Here is a 17,479-nt window from a genome sequence, read left to right as displayed (position 1 = left end):
TGTTCGGCCTCGCTGTCGCAGATGGCAGCTGCAGCTCAAGCAGTGGCAGTAGTGCTTCCACCAGTTCAAGCACTCCGAGTCCGGTGCGCATCCTGTCTTTCTATCTACAACGAGCAACTTCAGCTGACATTTATTAGATTGAAAATGGTGCCACTTGCAAGCTGGATGGCAGTCTGGGTTGGTGCAAGAGTGGCTATTGTTTCGTGGTATGTTGACTGATCTCTTTGCTGTCCTGGAGTAAACAAGCCACATAACAGAGTGCTAACTTGATCAAACATAGGTCCAGGGTCAGACCGAAGGCAAGTGTCAGGATAAGCCTAAGGCCTAGGTCACTTGCAATGGAACTACTTTCTAAGGGTTTACGGTGCGATTCCGGTAGTCACACAGATTCTGGGATTGAGGATACAGACTGCTGCGAGTTCCAGTTCTATAAGTAGCATTAGTTGCAATCACACGACTGCTACTTGACATCAAGTCATTTCAGCTATTAACCACTAACTGCATTGCACTGTCTATACAAATTGGTTTAGAGATTTTAACGCCCAAAAAGGCAAAACGAATTCCTCCCGTTTTAAGAAAACTCCAGCACATCATTCCCCCTCCCCATAGCCACATAAATCTATTGCTTTCTGCCGATGCTCCGCTGGCCCTGGTTGAGCGCCTTGGTCGCCTCGTCCAGGCAGCCGGCGGCGGCGGCAAAGAACCCGAGGAAGGCCCGGGCAGGGCTCAACACCCGGCTGAGGTATTCGGGATGGAACTGCACACCCACAAACCAGGGGTGGTCCTTGATCTCGACGACCTCCATCCGCTCGCCCTTGATGTCCTTACCGATGAAGGTAAGACCGGCCTTCTCGATCTGGTCGATCATGGCCGGGTTGACCTCGTACCGGTGACGATGACGCTCCTCAACCTGCGACACAGACTGTCCATAGAGCGCCCGCAGACGGGACCACTCCGTATTCTCCTGGAAGATGCAAGGGTGCTTGCCGAGCCGCATGGTTCCACCAAGCTTGCCCTTGTCGACCTCGGGCATGTAGACGATCGCGTGATTCTCGGCATGGGGATGCAGTTCCTCGCTTCCCACATCCTCGATACCGACAACGTTCTCGCAGTATTCCAGCACGGCCAGCTGCATACCGAGACACACACCCAGGAAGGGGGTCTTGTTGGTCCGCGCCCATTTAATCGCCTTCATCATACCCTTCGTACCCCGAACACCGAAGCCGCCGGGGACGAGAATACCATCAGCGGTGCAGACCGCATGCCAGGCCTTGTGGAAGTCCGCCGGGGACGCGGTCTCCTCCTCGAGATGCGACGAGTCCACCCAGATCATCTTCAGCTTCTTGTGGCAGTACATGGCAGCGTGCTCCAGTGCCTTGGACACACTGATATACGCGTCATGGAGAGTGGTGTACTTTCCAACCAGCGCAATCGACACGGTGTCGTGAAGGAAATCCTGACCGCGGGCCAGATCCACCCAGTCCTTCCACATGCGGCTGCCCTCCTCGATCCGCGCGGGGGTGTGTTGTTTCAGGTTCAGCATCTCGGTCATTGTGTGAATGAGCTTCTGCTTTTCAAGGAGCAGAGGCACGTGGTAGGTTGTTGTGACGTCGTGGACGGCAATGACCTGGTGCTGCTCGACGGAGCACATGTTGGCGATCTTCTGGATCGTGGCCTGCTCCAGGGGCTGTTCGCAGCGGCACGCAATCAGGTCGGGGTTGAGACCAGCACTCCGCACATCACTGATGGCTCGCTGCGTGGGTTTCGTCTTCTGCTCGCCGCCGGGGCCCGGGGGGATCACGGGCACGTAGGACACGTGGATCTGAATGAAGTTGCCCTTGCCGGCCTTCCGCTGCAGCTGGCTCAGGGCGTGGATGAACGGGGCACTCTCGATATCTCCGACGGTTCCACCCAGCTCGATGATGCAGACGTCCGGCTCGGCGCGGGACTCGTCGACGGGGATCTTCGCGACGCGCTCGATCCATTCCTGGATGGCGTCGGTGACGTGGGGCACGACCTGCACGGTCTTGCCGAGGTAGTGGCCGACACGTTCGTTCGTGATGACGTTCTGGTAGATCTTGCCGGTGGTGATGTTGTGGTCCCGAGTCAAGGACGTGAGGAGGTACCGCTCGTAGTTGCCCAGGTCGAGATCCATTTCACCGCCGTCATCGGTCACATAGACCTCACCGTGCCTAGCAAGGGGAGGTGATGTCAATAAACGTCGCCGCGCCGAATGACAGATGCTGATACTGACTCAGTCGGGGCCATAGTTCCCGCATCGATGTTGATGTACGGGTCGATCTTGATGCTGGTGACGGTGAGCCCGGTGGTCTTGAGGAGCAGACCGGTGCTGGAGGCAATGATGCCCTTGCCCACGCCGGAGATGACACCTAGGGAGGAGAGCGCTCATTAGGAAACAGACTACCGCGTGCCAACCGGTGAGGCTTACCTCCAGAGACCAGAACGTATTTCATCTTTGCGGCGATCGACAATGGGGAGGGGAGAGTGGACGAGAGTTGCCGCAAGCGGGAAAGACGAAGAAAAAAAAAGTCGGATAAGGCCGAGGCGGGTCGGTCACGTGAGTACCTTATCGCCTATCTTATCGCAATCAGAGGCCAGAAAGTATGCACAGCGACTCATCTACAGAGTAATCGAGTGAGATTTTTATATATACAGAAGTAGCTGTCTACAAGTATGCCCTTGTACTCCAGGCATCAACTCTCATCCCACTTCTGCCTAAGAGACAGGCACCACTCGAGCACTGTTGACGGTCTGAACCGCAGGGTCTTTCATGTATAAAGAACCGCTATGATTGGCTAGTTCGGTCCACTATCAGCAACAGTCATAGTTCGAGTCGGCCTGGAGGATTCACCATAGTATGACTCACTTGCACACCTCGGTAGGTAAACACTGTCAGAGAAGTGGTACGGAGATGATAGGAGACCGTTTGAGGCTTTCGGCGGAGCTATAAAACGTGTACAATGTGTCTAGCTCTATGCATCAAACACTGTGGAGTACTTTCCAAGATATATATTCTCCTTCAATAACAATGAACTCCGACTCCCCAGATAATAATAGACATAATTTCTCTCTATAAATTTTAACTTTAGAACAGCGTGGCCTAGTTGAATACAAGTTCAAGGTGGTAGAGTATTAACGACCACTATCAGATAGCTGGATATCATGGAGGCTGAATCGGAAGACAATCCATTCGATCCGGGAGAGCATTCTCTGAAAGACAAGCTGGCGCAGTTTCAACGCGATTTGCGGTCTACCAGGCCGTCTTATGCTGCTTTTGGACGGATACTGTATACTGAGACGCAATGGTATTCAAGTTCTAGTACCTTCATACATAAGATTCTTTCATTACTTTCATCTATTGTATCCATCACCGGCTACCCATACCCCCCTGTTTTTGCAGGTGACAATCTAAAGGACAGTATCGAAACATCACTCGCGGTCGGAACTGAGGCATCACTATTAAAGCCTCCTGCGCAAAAGGATGATCCATATTGGGAGAAAAGAGATTATAGTCGACACAGAACGGTGGCCCAGGGTCCGACTCTAGACATCCTGGGATCAGCATGTCCCGCAGGAACGCATCCTCATCGATGCGAGGACCCAGCCAAATCCCCTCCGGATCAATAACTCCTTGCCATTTATCCTTCCAAGCCTTCATCCAAGGATAATATACCCACAGTGCTACGAGCTCTTTTAGCCACTGCCGCACACGAACCTGGAACGACACTTGGTCCCTGAAGAAACTCGAGGGAGTCGTATCCAGCGCTGAATTTGATGCCCACAACTCATGAAACTTGGCGATTTTGCTCGTGTCGGTTGCGTCGACCAGCTGTATGGGGGCATCTAACAGCAAGCCAAACAAGCCTGACTCTGCTGCGGCGGCGCGGGTCGCATGGATGGTCACTACCTCCAAACAGACGAGGTAGTCGTTCCGTTGAGCAATGGTTTCTAAGAAAGGATCCTTCCAATCCGTGTGCCCGCGTCCCTTATCGAATGCATGCATAATAGAGGCATCGATGCCGGCGGCCCGGCAACGATCGGCGTACCACAACAATTACGGAATGCGGTTGATATCGGGATACATGTCGATAGTGTCGGTTTTTTTCCCAGTGCATGAATACAGTGTCTAGTCTAGGACTAAACCACCGAATTGGATCATCAGGGTATTCCTCGTCGGGGTATTTTTCCTTCGATCGATGCTTGAGGGCAACGCAGCGTGACTCCCGACATACTTTCGTGAGCGCTGGTGGTAATCGGGTTTGACGGTTTGGCCACACCAGAGTGCATTTATACGGCCGGTTGCGATCAGCAGGGAAATCGATCTCGATCACTCGGGATGGTAGACACTCTCGCCAGATCATGAGGCGGATCTCGATGTGGAGCTGCTGGAATTGCGGGAAGACTTTTCTGGTCTCCATGGCTGTTCAAAGACACGTATGAGGTAGTTGCTGCGAAAGAAGGGAAGAGGGCGTCGTGTGTTTATATTCAGGGGAAGGGCCTCGGTTAGATAGTACTGCGCCAGTGGCAAGTGGCTATGACTCTTGCTCCGTTTTGTTCTAGCGACACCAACTAAGAACAGTCATACCTGAATACGTAGAATGGTTGTCTTGCATTTCTAGGTCAGTGTTAGAATACAGAATCTCCACGGTGACCTCTCCGCAACAACTCCGCCGAGCTCTTGATAAACTCTCGACATTTACTCAACCTGTCAACCTAAATGACCATTACACTACCAAAAATGGGCAACCCACTTAGTGGTAGGTAAGGTGTAATATATGGTTGTAGATATGGTTTGACACAACCCTCTTTCTGGACGATTGTAATGAGCAAATGCGTGAGGAACACCCGGATACCGCTTCATCGTCACAGTATTTCCAGCATCTGTCAGGAGGCGCCCGTAATACTGCCCTTCATCTCGCTTAATATCTAACTCCGTGGTGAGAATATGTGCTGGTGCTAGATTTTTGAACGAGGGAGCTAGGTCCGGCATCATCCTCCAGTCTGACAGGAATTCTGTTCGCTTAACCGGATCCCTCCCAATATAATAATTCAGCAATCAGGACTCCCTAGCGTGAGGTGATCACGGGAGACCAGACATGAAGATAGCACTCGAGTATTGACAGCTCTGTTCCATGAGAGGAGGCGCATGCATGATAGACAGCGGAAGGTGATGGACCCTGTTGGCTCGGACACGGGGACGTGGACATCATGGGCGTTATGTATCTCGGGACCTATCGGACTCAGTATTCTGCCGTGAATTCAGAATGGTGAAGATAAACCTACCTGTTCAGGTAGGATACGTCAGGGCATTGGAGAAACTCCTCAATGGTGACCGGGTGCACTCCGGAGACGTCCTTTCCGTGATCCAGCCACATTTGACGCCACGCCGGGTCCAAACCGGGGGCTTATTTCTTTGGGGTTGCATTCTGCTCGGTGGTGGCTTTTAGGAGTTGCGAGCCATAACTAGTTGGTTCCGTGATAGTGGTCATGTTGGATGAGATATTGTCAATGTCAGTAACAGAGCGAGTAGAGTCCCATTGGCAGCATTCAGACGGAGTTGCCCCAATCTTGAGATAGGCTCTTCAGGGCTTCGAGGTTGGTGGTATTCCACGCCCGATTGCCTATCACTTATCGCTCACAGACAGGACTAACCTGGCCCTAGTGATAGGAACGCGGGGTTATGAGTTGGGTCCCCGTCAATATATGTTTTCATCTTCAACTATCGACCATACACCAGCGTCTGGTCTCTGACTTTGGTTCTGTTTCTTGATCCACCTACTACACAGCCAATATGCCGGAAGATACGAAGAAAATAGACCTACCCTCACCCGGTGACTCACAGCCAGTGTTCTCCAAAGACTGCCAAACTGTGAACCCTATCCCAGTAGACGAGGTCGGGCTTCGACGAGTTCCAGACCGCATTCCATGGGTTGTTATGCTCGTGCTTATCGTCGAACTGGGCGAACGGTTCACCTACTTTGGGCTCAGTGGGCCGTTGCAGAATTATATCAAGTGAGTCTGCCTCTTGCATCACATAACCATCGCAATCCTAATCGAAGACAGAAACCCATATGATCCAAGTGCAGAGCTACCAGGTGCACTGGCGAAAGGCCAATCAATCGCTACAGCCTTGGGCAATTTCTTCAAGTTCTGGGCTTACGCATCCACAGTCATCGGTGCCATAGTTGCAGGTACGAGACCAGCGTCTACCTCCCTTCGCCACTAACTAGTGTGATTAGACCAATATATTGGGAAGTTCAAAGCGATTCTTGTCGCCTGCGGAGTGTATATAGTGGGCCTTGTTGTGTTGGTGGCCACAGCCACGCCAGCATCCATCAAAGGTGGCGCTGCCTTTGGCGGTCTCGTCACGTCTATGGTAATCATCGGACTCGGAACCGGGGGGATCAAGGCAAACGTCACTCCTTTCTGTGCGGAACAGTATCAGAAGGTGCATGCATATGTGAAGACGTTGAAGTCGGGGGAGCGCGTGGTAGTGGACCCTAATTTGACTGTAGAGCGAATGTTTATGTGGTATGTTCGTCTCATCTCACTTTCAAGTCTCTCTAACATATCAAGGTTCTACTGGGCGGTTAATATCGGCGCCTTGTCGCCCTTGATCACCGTCAACGTCGAAGCCAAGGCCTCTTTTTGGCTCGCATTTCTCATTCCTCTCATGTAAGCATCCCTTCTCAGATACTGTTACCAATCATCTAACCGCTAGACAGAGTCATCGTCATTGTTGGAGTCTTATTCGTCGGTAGCAGCAAACTGTTCCTCAAAACAAGACCACAAGGCTCGCCCATTGTGGATGCAGCGCGGACAGTTCGTATTGCTCTTGCGGAAAAGAGCTTTGAGAACGCCAAACCCAGTCATCTCCGGGAGCACGGAAAGCTAGATCGGTACCCGTTTGCTAATCGCGCCGAATACACAGACTACACGGTTGAGAAGGTGAAAACCGGGATCACGGCCTGCAAGGTAGTACCAGAGTCTTTATGTACCATGAGTCCGTCGTTAATGATCTCTAGCTCTTCCTCCTTTTCCCCTTCTACTTCATCTGCTGGACCCAGATCTGGAACAACCTAATTTCACAAGCGGGGCAAATGGCCCTGCACGGGACACCGAATGATCTTCTACAAAATCTCGATCCCATTGCTCTGATTATCTTCATTCCTCTCTTAGACTGTAAGTTTGGCTCCATCGATCGCCACATACCAATTCTGACACAGATAGTCATTGTATACCCTGTACTTCGACGATACAAGATCAACTTTCGGCCAGAACTGAGGGTAACCGCCGGATTCATCTTGGCGTCACTGTCCATGGTTTACGCCTCCGTCCTTCAGCATTACATATATAACTCTCCGCCGAACAGCATCCATGTCTGGCTCCAAGCCCCCGCCTATGTCCTCGTTGGATTCTCCGAGGCATTTGTAATTATCACGGGTTTGGAGATTGCGTACACCAAAGCACCAGAGAGGTACGCCGTCTTATCCCTTTCTTGACACAGATGCATGTGCCTAACTGACCCTGTCAACTACAGCCTCCGGTCTCTCGTTTCGGCCCTGTTCTGGCTTACTATTGGTATTGCCGCTGCTATCTGTATCGCACTGGCACCGGTCTCTCAAGACCCGTATCTGGTTTGGATGTATGGATCGCTGGGGATTGTGGGATTTGTTGCGGGTGCGTTGTTTTATTTGTTGTTTGGGCGGGCGTTTGATCAGCCGGTTTCTCCTTGAGTCTGTTGAGGCTGCTGACGGGGATGAGGGTAGAGTGTAATCGGCACATGACATGGTGAATTTTGTAATGCACATCATGCTTGAGGGAGTTCATTCTGTTATTCATTCTGTTATGGATCAATCAGTCATAATTGAAACCCAACATTTCGCTTAGATTCCATTTCGTGAGACGATCAGGATGCCATATCAAGAAATTGATAAACCATCTGATTAACCCGATGTAATCGATAAGCTTGAGAGGGACCGAACCAATCCCCTTCGTTATCGGGGATGCTGCCCCACAGATATCCGGATGGACCCGAATGCGCCAATCGGAGGGCAGCAGCGCGGCAATTGTCCTCCATCCCTGCCGTCCACGTGTGGTCTGATTGACACCCCCGCTTATAAACGCGTTGCGCCGGTTCCCCAGGTACGACAGAATATATCACCTCCAACTGACTGACCAGCCTGGAAAGCCGAAAGCACCAATGGCACGTGATAGCATTGTCATTCTGGGGTAAGTGTTGGCAATGTTCCTGCGGGTGCAGAATGACCCGCTGACAGTCTGACAGTGCGGGGATTATCGGGCTCAACGTCGCCCTGGAGCTGTCGAAGCGCGGATATGGACGCCACATTACGGTGATCGCAAAGCACCTTCCGGGAGACGTCCATGTGGACTATACGTCGCCCTGGTGAGTCCGGTCTCGCGCTCTTGAAGCAGCGGTGTCTGATCATTGTGAATGTACAGGGCGGGAGCCAATTTCTCCGGGATATCGGGGAATGATCCGAATGCATTGCGCTGGGACAAGGCTGGGTATTTGTCTCTGATGCAGCTCATTGATAGCGGCGCCGAGGAAGCAAAGTACCTTTCGAAGACGCAATCGATAGAGTACTGGGATGAGCAGCCGTCTCCTGAAAAGATACAGAGCGTGACTGAATATCTCCGTGATGTACGACACCGAACCGACCATTCAATCTGTGTGAACTATTAACTTATAGCATCTAGGTCGAAACTATCCCCAAAGCCGAACTGCCACCAAATGTTGCGTTTGGTCTCCGGTTTACAACCATCACACTCAACGCACCCGCCCATTGCATGCATCTCAAGTCCCTGCTTTCGCAGGATCGGTATGGCTCGATCAAATTCGTCAGACATACCGTGCAGTCCTTACAAGACGCATTCATATCTCCCGACACGAAAATCGTATTCAACTGCATCGGAAACGCGGCCATCACTCTTCCGGGCGTCCAAGACCCCAAGTGCTACCCGACACGGGGCCAGATCGTCCTCGTCCAGGCTCCCTCGCTGAAACAAAACGTCATGCGCCACGGCAAAGACTACGAGACATATATCATTCCTCGACCGGATTCTGACTCCACTGTCATCCTGGGAGGATATCTCCAGAAGGGTGACTCGGACAGCAATGTCCGGGAGCACGAAAGGCAATCAATTCTGCAGAGAACCGGGGATCTGCTGCCTGTATTGAAGAATGGCGAGACGAAGATCCTAAATGTTGCTGTGGGTTTCCGGCCGTCTCGACAGGATGGTGCTCGCGTCGAGCGCGAAGAGATCCACGCTGGCAAAACGGTGGTGCATAATTATGGTGCTGGGGGAACTGGATATCAGGCGGGAATGGGCATGGCGCAGGATGCAGTCAACTTGGTGAAGGGTATTCTGGACTCTCTGCCGCTGCGGAGCACATTATGATTGCGGGAACCACTTATAACTCTACATATAGATACATTTGGATGGTATACATATATTGAACCACCTTGGCTTATCAGCGCTATACAGCAGATAAATCTAAAGAGGGCAGGTTCAAGTCGTCTAGACTACGTAGTGCAGATTTGGACCCAGCTTGGGTGACGACTCTGCTTATGCTATTCTTATCGTGTACATTGTTCATGACGTGCTGAGCATTGCCTTAAGTAATCACCACCAGCGAAGACCGGGAGCCTTGCCCGGTACTTCGAAAACCATTTGGACACCGATCACTTGACCATATCCCCACGTAAGTTCTGCAGGACTGTCACCAGACCTGCAAAGTTGCTCTGTCCGAGTTAACGGGACAACTGTAACTATAAAGCAGGATACTCGGAGAAGGATGTAATTTTCCCCCAAGAGATGATGAACCTTCGACCACTCAAACCCGCATGTCATGTTTGTATGGCCCGATTATTGATTATATCGGTGATTATGAAGGTGGAGTTTCACCTGTCAAGGAACTAGACTTGACGGAACTTCCCTGTCGAGATCTACTCTTTTTGTCATGGGTTTGATAAAGACGATGTGGAAGACAATTGCCTTCTTCTTTGACCTTCGACAATAGTATCCATGATTATGGGCTAGTCTTTGTGATTCAGGGTACAAAGCTGTTCTGGAAATCTCGTTGTTATTGCCTGTGTCAAGAGTCCTATGTTTCTATATGGGTGTTCGGTACAGTGAGCAGTAGCCAACATACAACTGCTTTTATTCACAACAATGCACATCGTCCCAACAAAGATATATCTTTATCGATAATCAAATCCATTCTTTGATATTATGACAACCTTTACTCCTATTTTGACAGGGAAATTCCGTTTTGTTCCAATCTCTTATGCTTCCCCAACCCTACGGCAGTCTATAAAATCCTGCTCCAGGCCAGGAGAGTCAAGTCTATCTCATCCTCATCCACGTCTACTGACGTCGAATCGCTTCCATCCACCTGCCTTCCGATACATCAAGAAGAGCAACCATCACCACCACTTCGGTGATCAGTTCCTATCACCATGTTTCACCTTCAGAGATTCTGGTTAGTCTTCGGACCCTTCGATACCCCTCTTGCGGATGAAGTCACCTACTGCTATGAGTGTTTGGACCAAGGGCCTAGGGAGTATACCAATGACTTTTCCACGTTGGATGACTCCGTTTACTGTCGTATGATGATTGAATGCGACGAGGAGCCCGGTCCCAACTTTCTCAAAGTCCTTACCGATGCCGCGTGTAAGATCCTTGAGGCACATATTCAGTCCGTCGAGAACGGGGAACCCAGAGACCCTACCTTTTATTTCTTCCTGCCAGCCAACTTTTTTGAGGAGGAACTCCCAGACTTCAAAGTCCTTTCCCCTTGACACCGAAGATTTGCGTCTGACTGACTGGATCGTGACAGGTTTTCCTTTGTTTTATCAGGGGGTAGTGGACCGGAGAGCCTACCTTGCTACTCTTCCTCCTGGGCATCTACTATGAGCATGGCGACTAAGCCTTCTTCCCTTTATAATGAGGTATTCTATCTAACTTTATTTGTGATAGGTAACGCGTTTGCATCGCCGTTTCAAGTGTGTTTATCTAGGTGAAATGGAATGAGTGCTTGTTGAGATCTCGCCTTTTTGCATTCAGCGCACACCGAAGTATATCCGTAGTAGATCTTTGGAGTATCCTGCAAGGAGTGAATAAGAGCCTAACTACATAGTAGAAAGGTAACTACTTCCAGGCAGGTGCTGTAAGAGACCCGTGTATGAATCATTGCCATCGTGTATATCGATATCGTCACCATCCCTCCGACATTCGATCGCCGATGCTCTACTCATCGCTTCTTGTGTCCTTTCGACGATCCCTGCTTGCCCTTAAGCTTTGCCAACTCTAGCTCAAGCTCCAATTTTTTGATCTGAGTAGCTTTGTCCTCGTCCTCATCCTCGGCAGTGTCACTTTCTTCTGGCTCGTCATCCTCTGTGCTTTCATGATCACTCTCACTTTCGTAGCGATCGTAACTAGACCCTTGGGGCTTCGATGAATTCGCTGGCTGACCGCGGAAATCTGTCCCGCGGCGAACAATTCCCCTAGTAAACCCCCCAGAACCCTCCGGCATCATGCCCCGTGAACCAAATATATCTCTGTTATTGTCCATCCGGAGGGAGTCTCTGGCAGCCAAGAACCCATACGTATCCTCGTCATGGGTGCCATAGATATCGCTAATATAGTCGTCGAAATGCGCCGTGATCTGCGCCACATGGCGGAAATGCTTCGCCTTCAGAAGCGGCCGGTCCAGTTTCTCAACGTTCCCGTTATCATAATAGTCCCAATTGGCGAGGGCGATGGCAGTCTGAAAAGCGTTCTTGATCTGCCGACCATTCCAGCGACGCGTCGGCCGTTCCAGGTTCTGCCGCCAGTGGTTGTCTGCAAATTTTCGGATCTTCTTTTCTTCCAGGTCGATCTTGAGACCGCTGTCCCTGATGCGCTGGATGTTCTTCTCCCAGATTTCCTTTGTCTGGCGCTCTTCGAGTTTGGGGTAGTAGAGGCAGACATGGATTCGGGATCGGAATGCTTCGTCGAATTCGCCCACTCGGTTGGTGGTTAGGATGATGACGCCGGAGAAGTATTCGAGGACCCGCAGGAATACTACAATCAATCAGTATGCAGTATAGTGGGACGGCTCTGGGCCAACTTACCCGACACCAGACTGTTCCTTTTGACATCGCCCCGTTCTCGCTTGGCCAGGAAAACATCCGCTTCGTCCAGCAAGAGCACACATCTCCAGCGATGTGCGAGTTTGCAGAATTCCTCCAGTTTCGCTTCCGCCTCGGGTGCGGTGGTGCCAATATGGCCGCATGTGATGGGCAACAGGGGCCGGTTGAGCTCGATCGCAATGCACTCTGCAGTCGAAGTCTTTCCCACGCCGGGTGCGCCATGCAGCAAGATAATCAAACCCTTGCCTTTTGCAGGAACGACGTCCATGGAGAACTGTTCCTGCACATAGGCGTGATGACTGGAGCTCGGGTGCGGGATTCGGACCTGGTTGGTGATCAACGCTTGTAGCACCATCTTGTGCTCGTTCGGCAGCACGAGCTCTTCCATCTTGTTCCGCTTCCTCTGGCTGTCTTCGGGCGATATCTCCTGCAGCAAGCTGACGTTGAAGGCTACCCACCGGCGGTCCAACAGCGAGTACCCGTAGACGCGAGGAGGAAGAAGGAGGAGTTGATCATCGGGGAGATCAGTCCCGGCGATCATCCGGGTGGTCAAGAGGTCGGTGTTCATGACATATTCGCTCTGTCTGTATTCCTCGAAAATGGAGTCGTCCATAACGTCCGTCACCCAGTCTCCATCGGTCTTTTGCGGAAAGAAATCGGACACCTCTCTTCTGTCTGCCTCAGTGTGCGCGATTATGATGCCTCCGCCGGTTCGCAGGCTGAAGGACGAGTACTCGTCTTGGAAGTGCATCACCCCGGCCTCTTGATCGACGATGACCTCGCCGTGGATCTAGAAATTGTCATCAGTATGTTCTCGACACGATAGGACTGAGCATTGCATACCTCGATCGCCTCAATACGATAGTTTCGGTACTTGTACTGACTGTGCATTGCCTCTTCGATGGTAGTGCCATGGTACATCATATGCTTTCTATGTGCCAGTTGCATGAAGCGAGCGCCTCTCGCGACAAGCTCTTTTTCAACCATCTCCCTGTGGGGGTCAAATTGAAGCGGCCGCAGAGCGAGTGATGTGATGGGCCTAGTTCCAGTGTACGGGGTGATAGTGAATCGTTTTGGTCGTGGAGCCAGACGCACACCATCGGACTCGAGATAGAAACAGTCGATAATGAAGTTGGTCATCTGCATACCGGAGCGTTTCATGGTATCACGGCATTTCCGATCATCGTCCGATTCCGTTTCCCACGCCCGATCGCTCACTGGGTCGAAATAAGACATCTTCTTCGTGTCAAAGCAGACCCGCCCCCCAGTGACATGCAGCACTCGGTATGCCTGGCGCCGACTGGGGTCGTCGTGGAAGTTGCGGTAGACGAGGTCCCCAGGTTTATAGAGCTGCCAGAGATGCTCAAATGCGATTTCTTCCAGTGTCCTCGACATGATCTGGCGCTTGATGTCGAATATATCCCTCATGTCGCAGGTCATGAATTCCACGAGACAGCGGAGCTCATCGCGCTCTCGCTTCGCCTGTGCGGCTTCTGCCTTGGCACGCTGAAAGTCTTGCTGCACAGCCTGGTGCTGAATATCAATCCTAGGGCCCGGATTTCTCTCTGCAAACCGATTCATCTGCTGCTCTGCCTGCTCACACAAAGTCTCCGTGAGCTGCAGGAAATTTTTGATGTCGGACTCGAACTCGACCAGGTACTTGAACGGGCGCACGAGAACATTTTGCTCCTCGGTGAAAAGGGTGGACGTGCACGCTTCCAGAAAGTTAAGGAGAAATTTGGAGTTGATCGCCAGCCGATACGGGGCATATTGGTGGTCGCTCTCTAAGGGTTCGATGCTGTGCCCTGATCCCGACATGGAAATTTGTCTCTTTCGTTGTGCATGGCGCAACACGAGGCTGCTGCCTCCTTTTGACGACGTCAAGAGAATGCTCTGCTCCGGGTCAACCAGACGCTTTTTCTTGACCTCGCGCCAGTTTTCTGGTGGGACCCGGGTGATCTTGATTTCTTGGGGAGGTGCAGGTTTCGTTGTCTTGTCGTCGCTTGGAGTACTGCTGGCATTGGTCAATACATATCAGTCATCAGTAGAGCCGGAAGGAATCACCTGGATATAGGCTGTGGCTGATCTGCTTCTAGGAGCTCTGTGAGTATAGGTTTGAACACCCGATGGCTTGGACTGGACTCACTGCTCTCCGCCGAGGGGGGCTCCATGGCTTTTTCGCCAGATGACGACTTCATGTCTAAAGTCGTCTGCACAGTATCCACTATTCCTGCTGTCACAGAAAAAGCAGTACTGGAAACCTCCTGGACCGTGGTTATCTGAGTAGCGTCCCTCATTCTGCTGGAGGCCAACAGCCGTGTAAACCGTTTAGAATAGAGGGCCCAATCCACAGGCGGGAACAAAACCGCAAGAATATTCCTGGCAATCTCACACAATATGTACAAAGAGTCAGAGCTCAGCACTCCAAGCCATAATGCAGAGCTAAACTAGACAGAGCCAGCCTCTCTCGCCTTCACGAATCAGGGACCACGTCCTGTCCAGACAATCCCGTCAGTCTGTCAGCATCATGCAGGTTACGCGGAGAGAGCCTAAAACAAACAAGCCCAAGGCGCTAGTCCAGCTTGCTTGTCAGCGCTAGGCAATTCCGGCCGCTGGAAGCCCAATCAACGCCGGCCAACGAGCCGTGCCCGGCTTGCTTGAATCCCTGAGCGTGCAGCCAGGATCGTATTGCGTCGATAGTTGCTTGATAGAGCAGAATGCCCCTCGGGGCTTTCGGGTGCTGGCTGACTCGACTGGTCACGCCTGCATGTCTGGCCTAGACTCACCGCTGCCAAGAATATTGCTCACAACATTCATAATCGACATCATCGGACAGATCTGAAAGAAGACCTGTGAATAATCCGCGCTTAGGTCACTATGTGTGAAACGGTAGGTTCCAGCCGCCATGGCCTGGGCACTTTGGTAGAGGGGTATATCCGAAGAAGGCTACGCCATGACGTCCATCCAGCACTGGAAGGCCTCAGGGATAATGAATCCCAGACTGCTGTTGTGCCGCAGGCTGCCAAATCTGAGGACGGATTACACGCGACGAAGACTGCACATGTGGAAGCTAACCACGACACAAAGAGAACTGACGATGAGGATGACCCCGATTTGTAGGCGTTCAACCGACATGTCCCAAACAAGAGAACTGACATCTTCGTAGAGGTGAACTATACCGAGATGCCATGCGTGAGCAGGACCGCTTCCGCGAAGCAATGGAAGCGTATGAGAAGACCACAGCGGGATCCAAATTCAAGACGGATGTCACCAGCAAATCAATGCATACATGGGAAGAAGTGCTGGAAGAAGTCAACAAAGCATCGGAGACGTATCATTCTCGCGCGACGGTCTGGGGGAAGATCCGAGCTGGCCTGCACAAGCTGGGCGATAACAGTAGGGTCTTTGACGCGTGGGCTGGCCTGTTACCGTCGGGGTCGGACTGTGCAACTGTGATCAGCGGTGGACTGAAACTTATACTTGCGGTAAGTGGTTCAGCCATGCTCCTCCTGAATAACATCATTTGCTGAAAGAACCGCTGAAGGCAGCCGCACGCTTGGCCGATCTGCGACATGGCATCGCGAATGCGCTGGAAGAGATTCCCTCGCTATTGACATGCATTCATCAAGCATTGAATATATTCAAGGGGTCCAAGGACCTGCATCGGTGCAGTGCGGCTCTCTACGTGTCTACACTTGCGCTGCTACACCATATCGTGTCGTGGTATAGAACAAAGGCCATCAGTACGTCTACTCGTCCTACCATAAACCACATGGCACATGGAGCGATGGCTCAATCTTGCAGAGAAACTTGGCCTCGGCCTTCTCAGACAAGATGCATACGAGGCAAAAATGGACTCGCTGCTTCAGGATCTCCGCACACAGTCTGAGCGCTTTGACAAAGCAGCCCGATTATGCTCGTACGAGGCGATAGAACAGACGAGACAGATATCAATCCAAAATCAACAAACGCTGAACGACCACGTTGATCGGTCGATCACCCAGTGGGACAGCTTCCAGAATGAGATTCGCTCGGGTCAAGCGAGCACGCAACAAGAGATTCACGCGATGCAGCAGTATCTGTTTGGGGTAGTGGAGCGGTTCCTTGGAAGCCATGATAGCGTGGATCCGAAGACGGGGAATGGTGAGCGTTGCCTGAGAGAATCTTTAGTTATGAGACTAATCAAGACTCTGCCATAGTGCGAGGGCCGATGCTCCCATCCGATAAAGCTGCTACAGAACGGAGAGCTCTGCAGAGTGAGTGGCCCTGCATGTCCAGCAGTCAACATCCTATTCTCATTGAAACCAACCCCAGTGTACCTACGCTCTCGCGACCACGCCTTCGCGGCTCTAGGCTATACTTCATCAACCCTCGAAGCCGACTTAACAACCAATCTAGACAGCGTCTGGAAGCTTCCCCTGCCATCCCAGGACCGTATCATCGCCGCCATGCAGAGCCCAAAACTGCCCACCTGGATCACCACCCCTACCTCCTCCACCCTATTCATAAACATGAACACACCGGGTACATCTCCTTTTTCGTCATTCCTCCCCGCCAGACTCGTCCAGTCCATTACCACCCAGCCCTCAGGTAACAATATCTATATCCTCGCCTTCTTCTGCAGCGCACACACCCGCTCAACCGATCCAGACGCTGGCCCATCAGGAATGATGCGCAACCTCATCGGTCAGCTCCTACAATCACACCCGGGGTTCGATCTATCCGCTGTTACAAAGCTACGCCAGCTACGCAGGGACGATGTCCATGGTCTATGTGGAGTCTTTCATGAGCTGATACAGCAGCTTCCAGACGACGTCATCGTGTTTTGTATCGTGGATGGGGTCACGGAGTTTGAGGACCGGATGGCATTGAAGGAGACTGGTGAAGAGGTGGTCAGGGCTCTGGTTTTGGCCGTTGAGATGTGTATTCAGAGACGAGGGAGCGGTGGCGGATGCATCTTCAAGCTACTGTTGACTAGTCAGAGAAATAGTCGGCGCTTTTGGAGGCTCGTCACTAGTGAGGTGGGGGAGGTTGTCTGGATCCCAGAAAGGGTCCCTTCTTTAGGAGGGTTTACCGTGGGTAAGTGGAAGGAGAGCATTGGGGGGAAGATGGACTGGTTGGGCAAGACATAGACATGCTCGATGTAGTCGGCTGTTTGGGGTAATACATCCAATACTGTCCGATTTTTCGACATAACCAAGTAGTAGGTAAGGTAGTTCTTATCCGTACGGTTTGATGGAGTCTTACGTCTATGTCCCAACACTCGTCCAAGTATACTAGACCTCTCGGCAGGAAATCAG

At 51.6% G+C, this 17,479-nt stretch overlaps 5 protein-coding genes across 5 annotated transcripts; 2 read left to right on the top strand and 3 right to left on the bottom strand.

The window, feature by feature from the left end:
- Positions 1 to 619: 619 nt before the first annotated feature.
- Positions 620 to 2,474, bottom strand: ATEG_08918 (putative CTP synthase; the record flags this gene model as incomplete). The annotated part of the gene is made up of 3 exons (XM_001217503.1): positions 620 to 2,192; positions 2,255 to 2,390; positions 2,450 to 2,474. The coding sequence occupies 3 exons, from the start codon at positions 2,472 to 2,474 to the stop codon at positions 620 to 622; spliced, it is 1,734 nt and encodes a 577-aa protein (XP_001217504.1).
- Positions 2,475 to 3,388: 914 nt separating this feature from the next.
- Positions 3,389 to 4,439, bottom strand: ATEG_08917 (2EXR domain-containing protein; the record flags this gene model as incomplete). The annotated part of the gene is made up of 2 exons (XM_001217502.1): positions 3,389 to 3,928; positions 4,254 to 4,439. The coding sequence occupies 2 exons, from the start codon at positions 4,437 to 4,439 to the stop codon at positions 3,389 to 3,391; spliced, it is 726 nt and encodes a 241-aa protein (XP_001217503.1).
- A 1,373-nt stretch (positions 4,440 to 5,812) lies between these two features.
- ATEG_08916 (FAD-binding oxidoreductase) lies at positions 5,813 to 9,444 on the top strand (the record flags this gene model as incomplete). The annotated part of the gene is made up of 14 exons (XM_001217501.1): positions 5,813 to 6,033; positions 6,085 to 6,212; positions 6,261 to 6,552; positions 6,598 to 6,696; positions 6,747 to 6,996; positions 7,047 to 7,203; positions 7,252 to 7,498; positions 7,562 to 7,701; positions 7,791 to 7,812; positions 7,990 to 8,119; positions 8,204 to 8,253; positions 8,309 to 8,428; positions 8,485 to 8,686; positions 8,743 to 9,444. The coding sequence occupies 14 exons, from the start codon at positions 5,813 to 5,815 to the stop codon at positions 9,442 to 9,444; spliced, it is 2,760 nt and encodes a 919-aa protein (XP_001217502.1).
- Positions 9,445 to 11,299: 1,855 nt separating this feature from the next.
- Positions 11,300 to 14,476, bottom strand: ATEG_08915 (ATP-binding protein; the record flags this gene model as incomplete). Its single annotated transcript, XM_001217500.1, has 4 exons — positions 11,300 to 12,111; positions 12,162 to 12,969; positions 13,023 to 14,190; positions 14,244 to 14,476. 4 exons carry the CDS (start codon positions 14,474 to 14,476, stop codon positions 11,300 to 11,302), a joined length of 3,021 nt encoding a protein of 1,006 aa, XP_001217501.1.
- A 580-nt stretch (positions 14,477 to 15,056) lies between these two features.
- Positions 15,057 to 17,311, top strand: ATEG_08914 (uncharacterized protein; the record flags this gene model as incomplete). The annotated part of the gene is made up of 7 exons (XM_001217499.1): positions 15,057 to 15,068; positions 15,198 to 15,295; positions 15,346 to 15,664; positions 15,852 to 15,902; positions 16,049 to 16,322; positions 16,379 to 16,435; positions 16,494 to 17,311. The coding sequence occupies 7 exons, from the start codon at positions 15,057 to 15,059 to the stop codon at positions 17,309 to 17,311; spliced, it is 1,629 nt and encodes a 542-aa protein (XP_001217500.1).
- Positions 17,312 to 17,479: the final 168 nt, after the last annotated feature.

The sequence above is a fragment of the Aspergillus terreus genome, genomic scaffold (assembly GCF_000149615.1).
Source record: "Aspergillus terreus NIH2624 scaffold_13 genomic scaffold, whole genome shotgun sequence".
Classification (NCBI taxonomy): Eukaryota; Fungi; Ascomycota; class Eurotiomycetes; order Eurotiales; family Aspergillaceae; genus Aspergillus; species Aspergillus terreus.
Note: the sequence above shows the minus strand (reverse complement) of the source record. Positions and strands in the feature narration are given on the sequence as shown.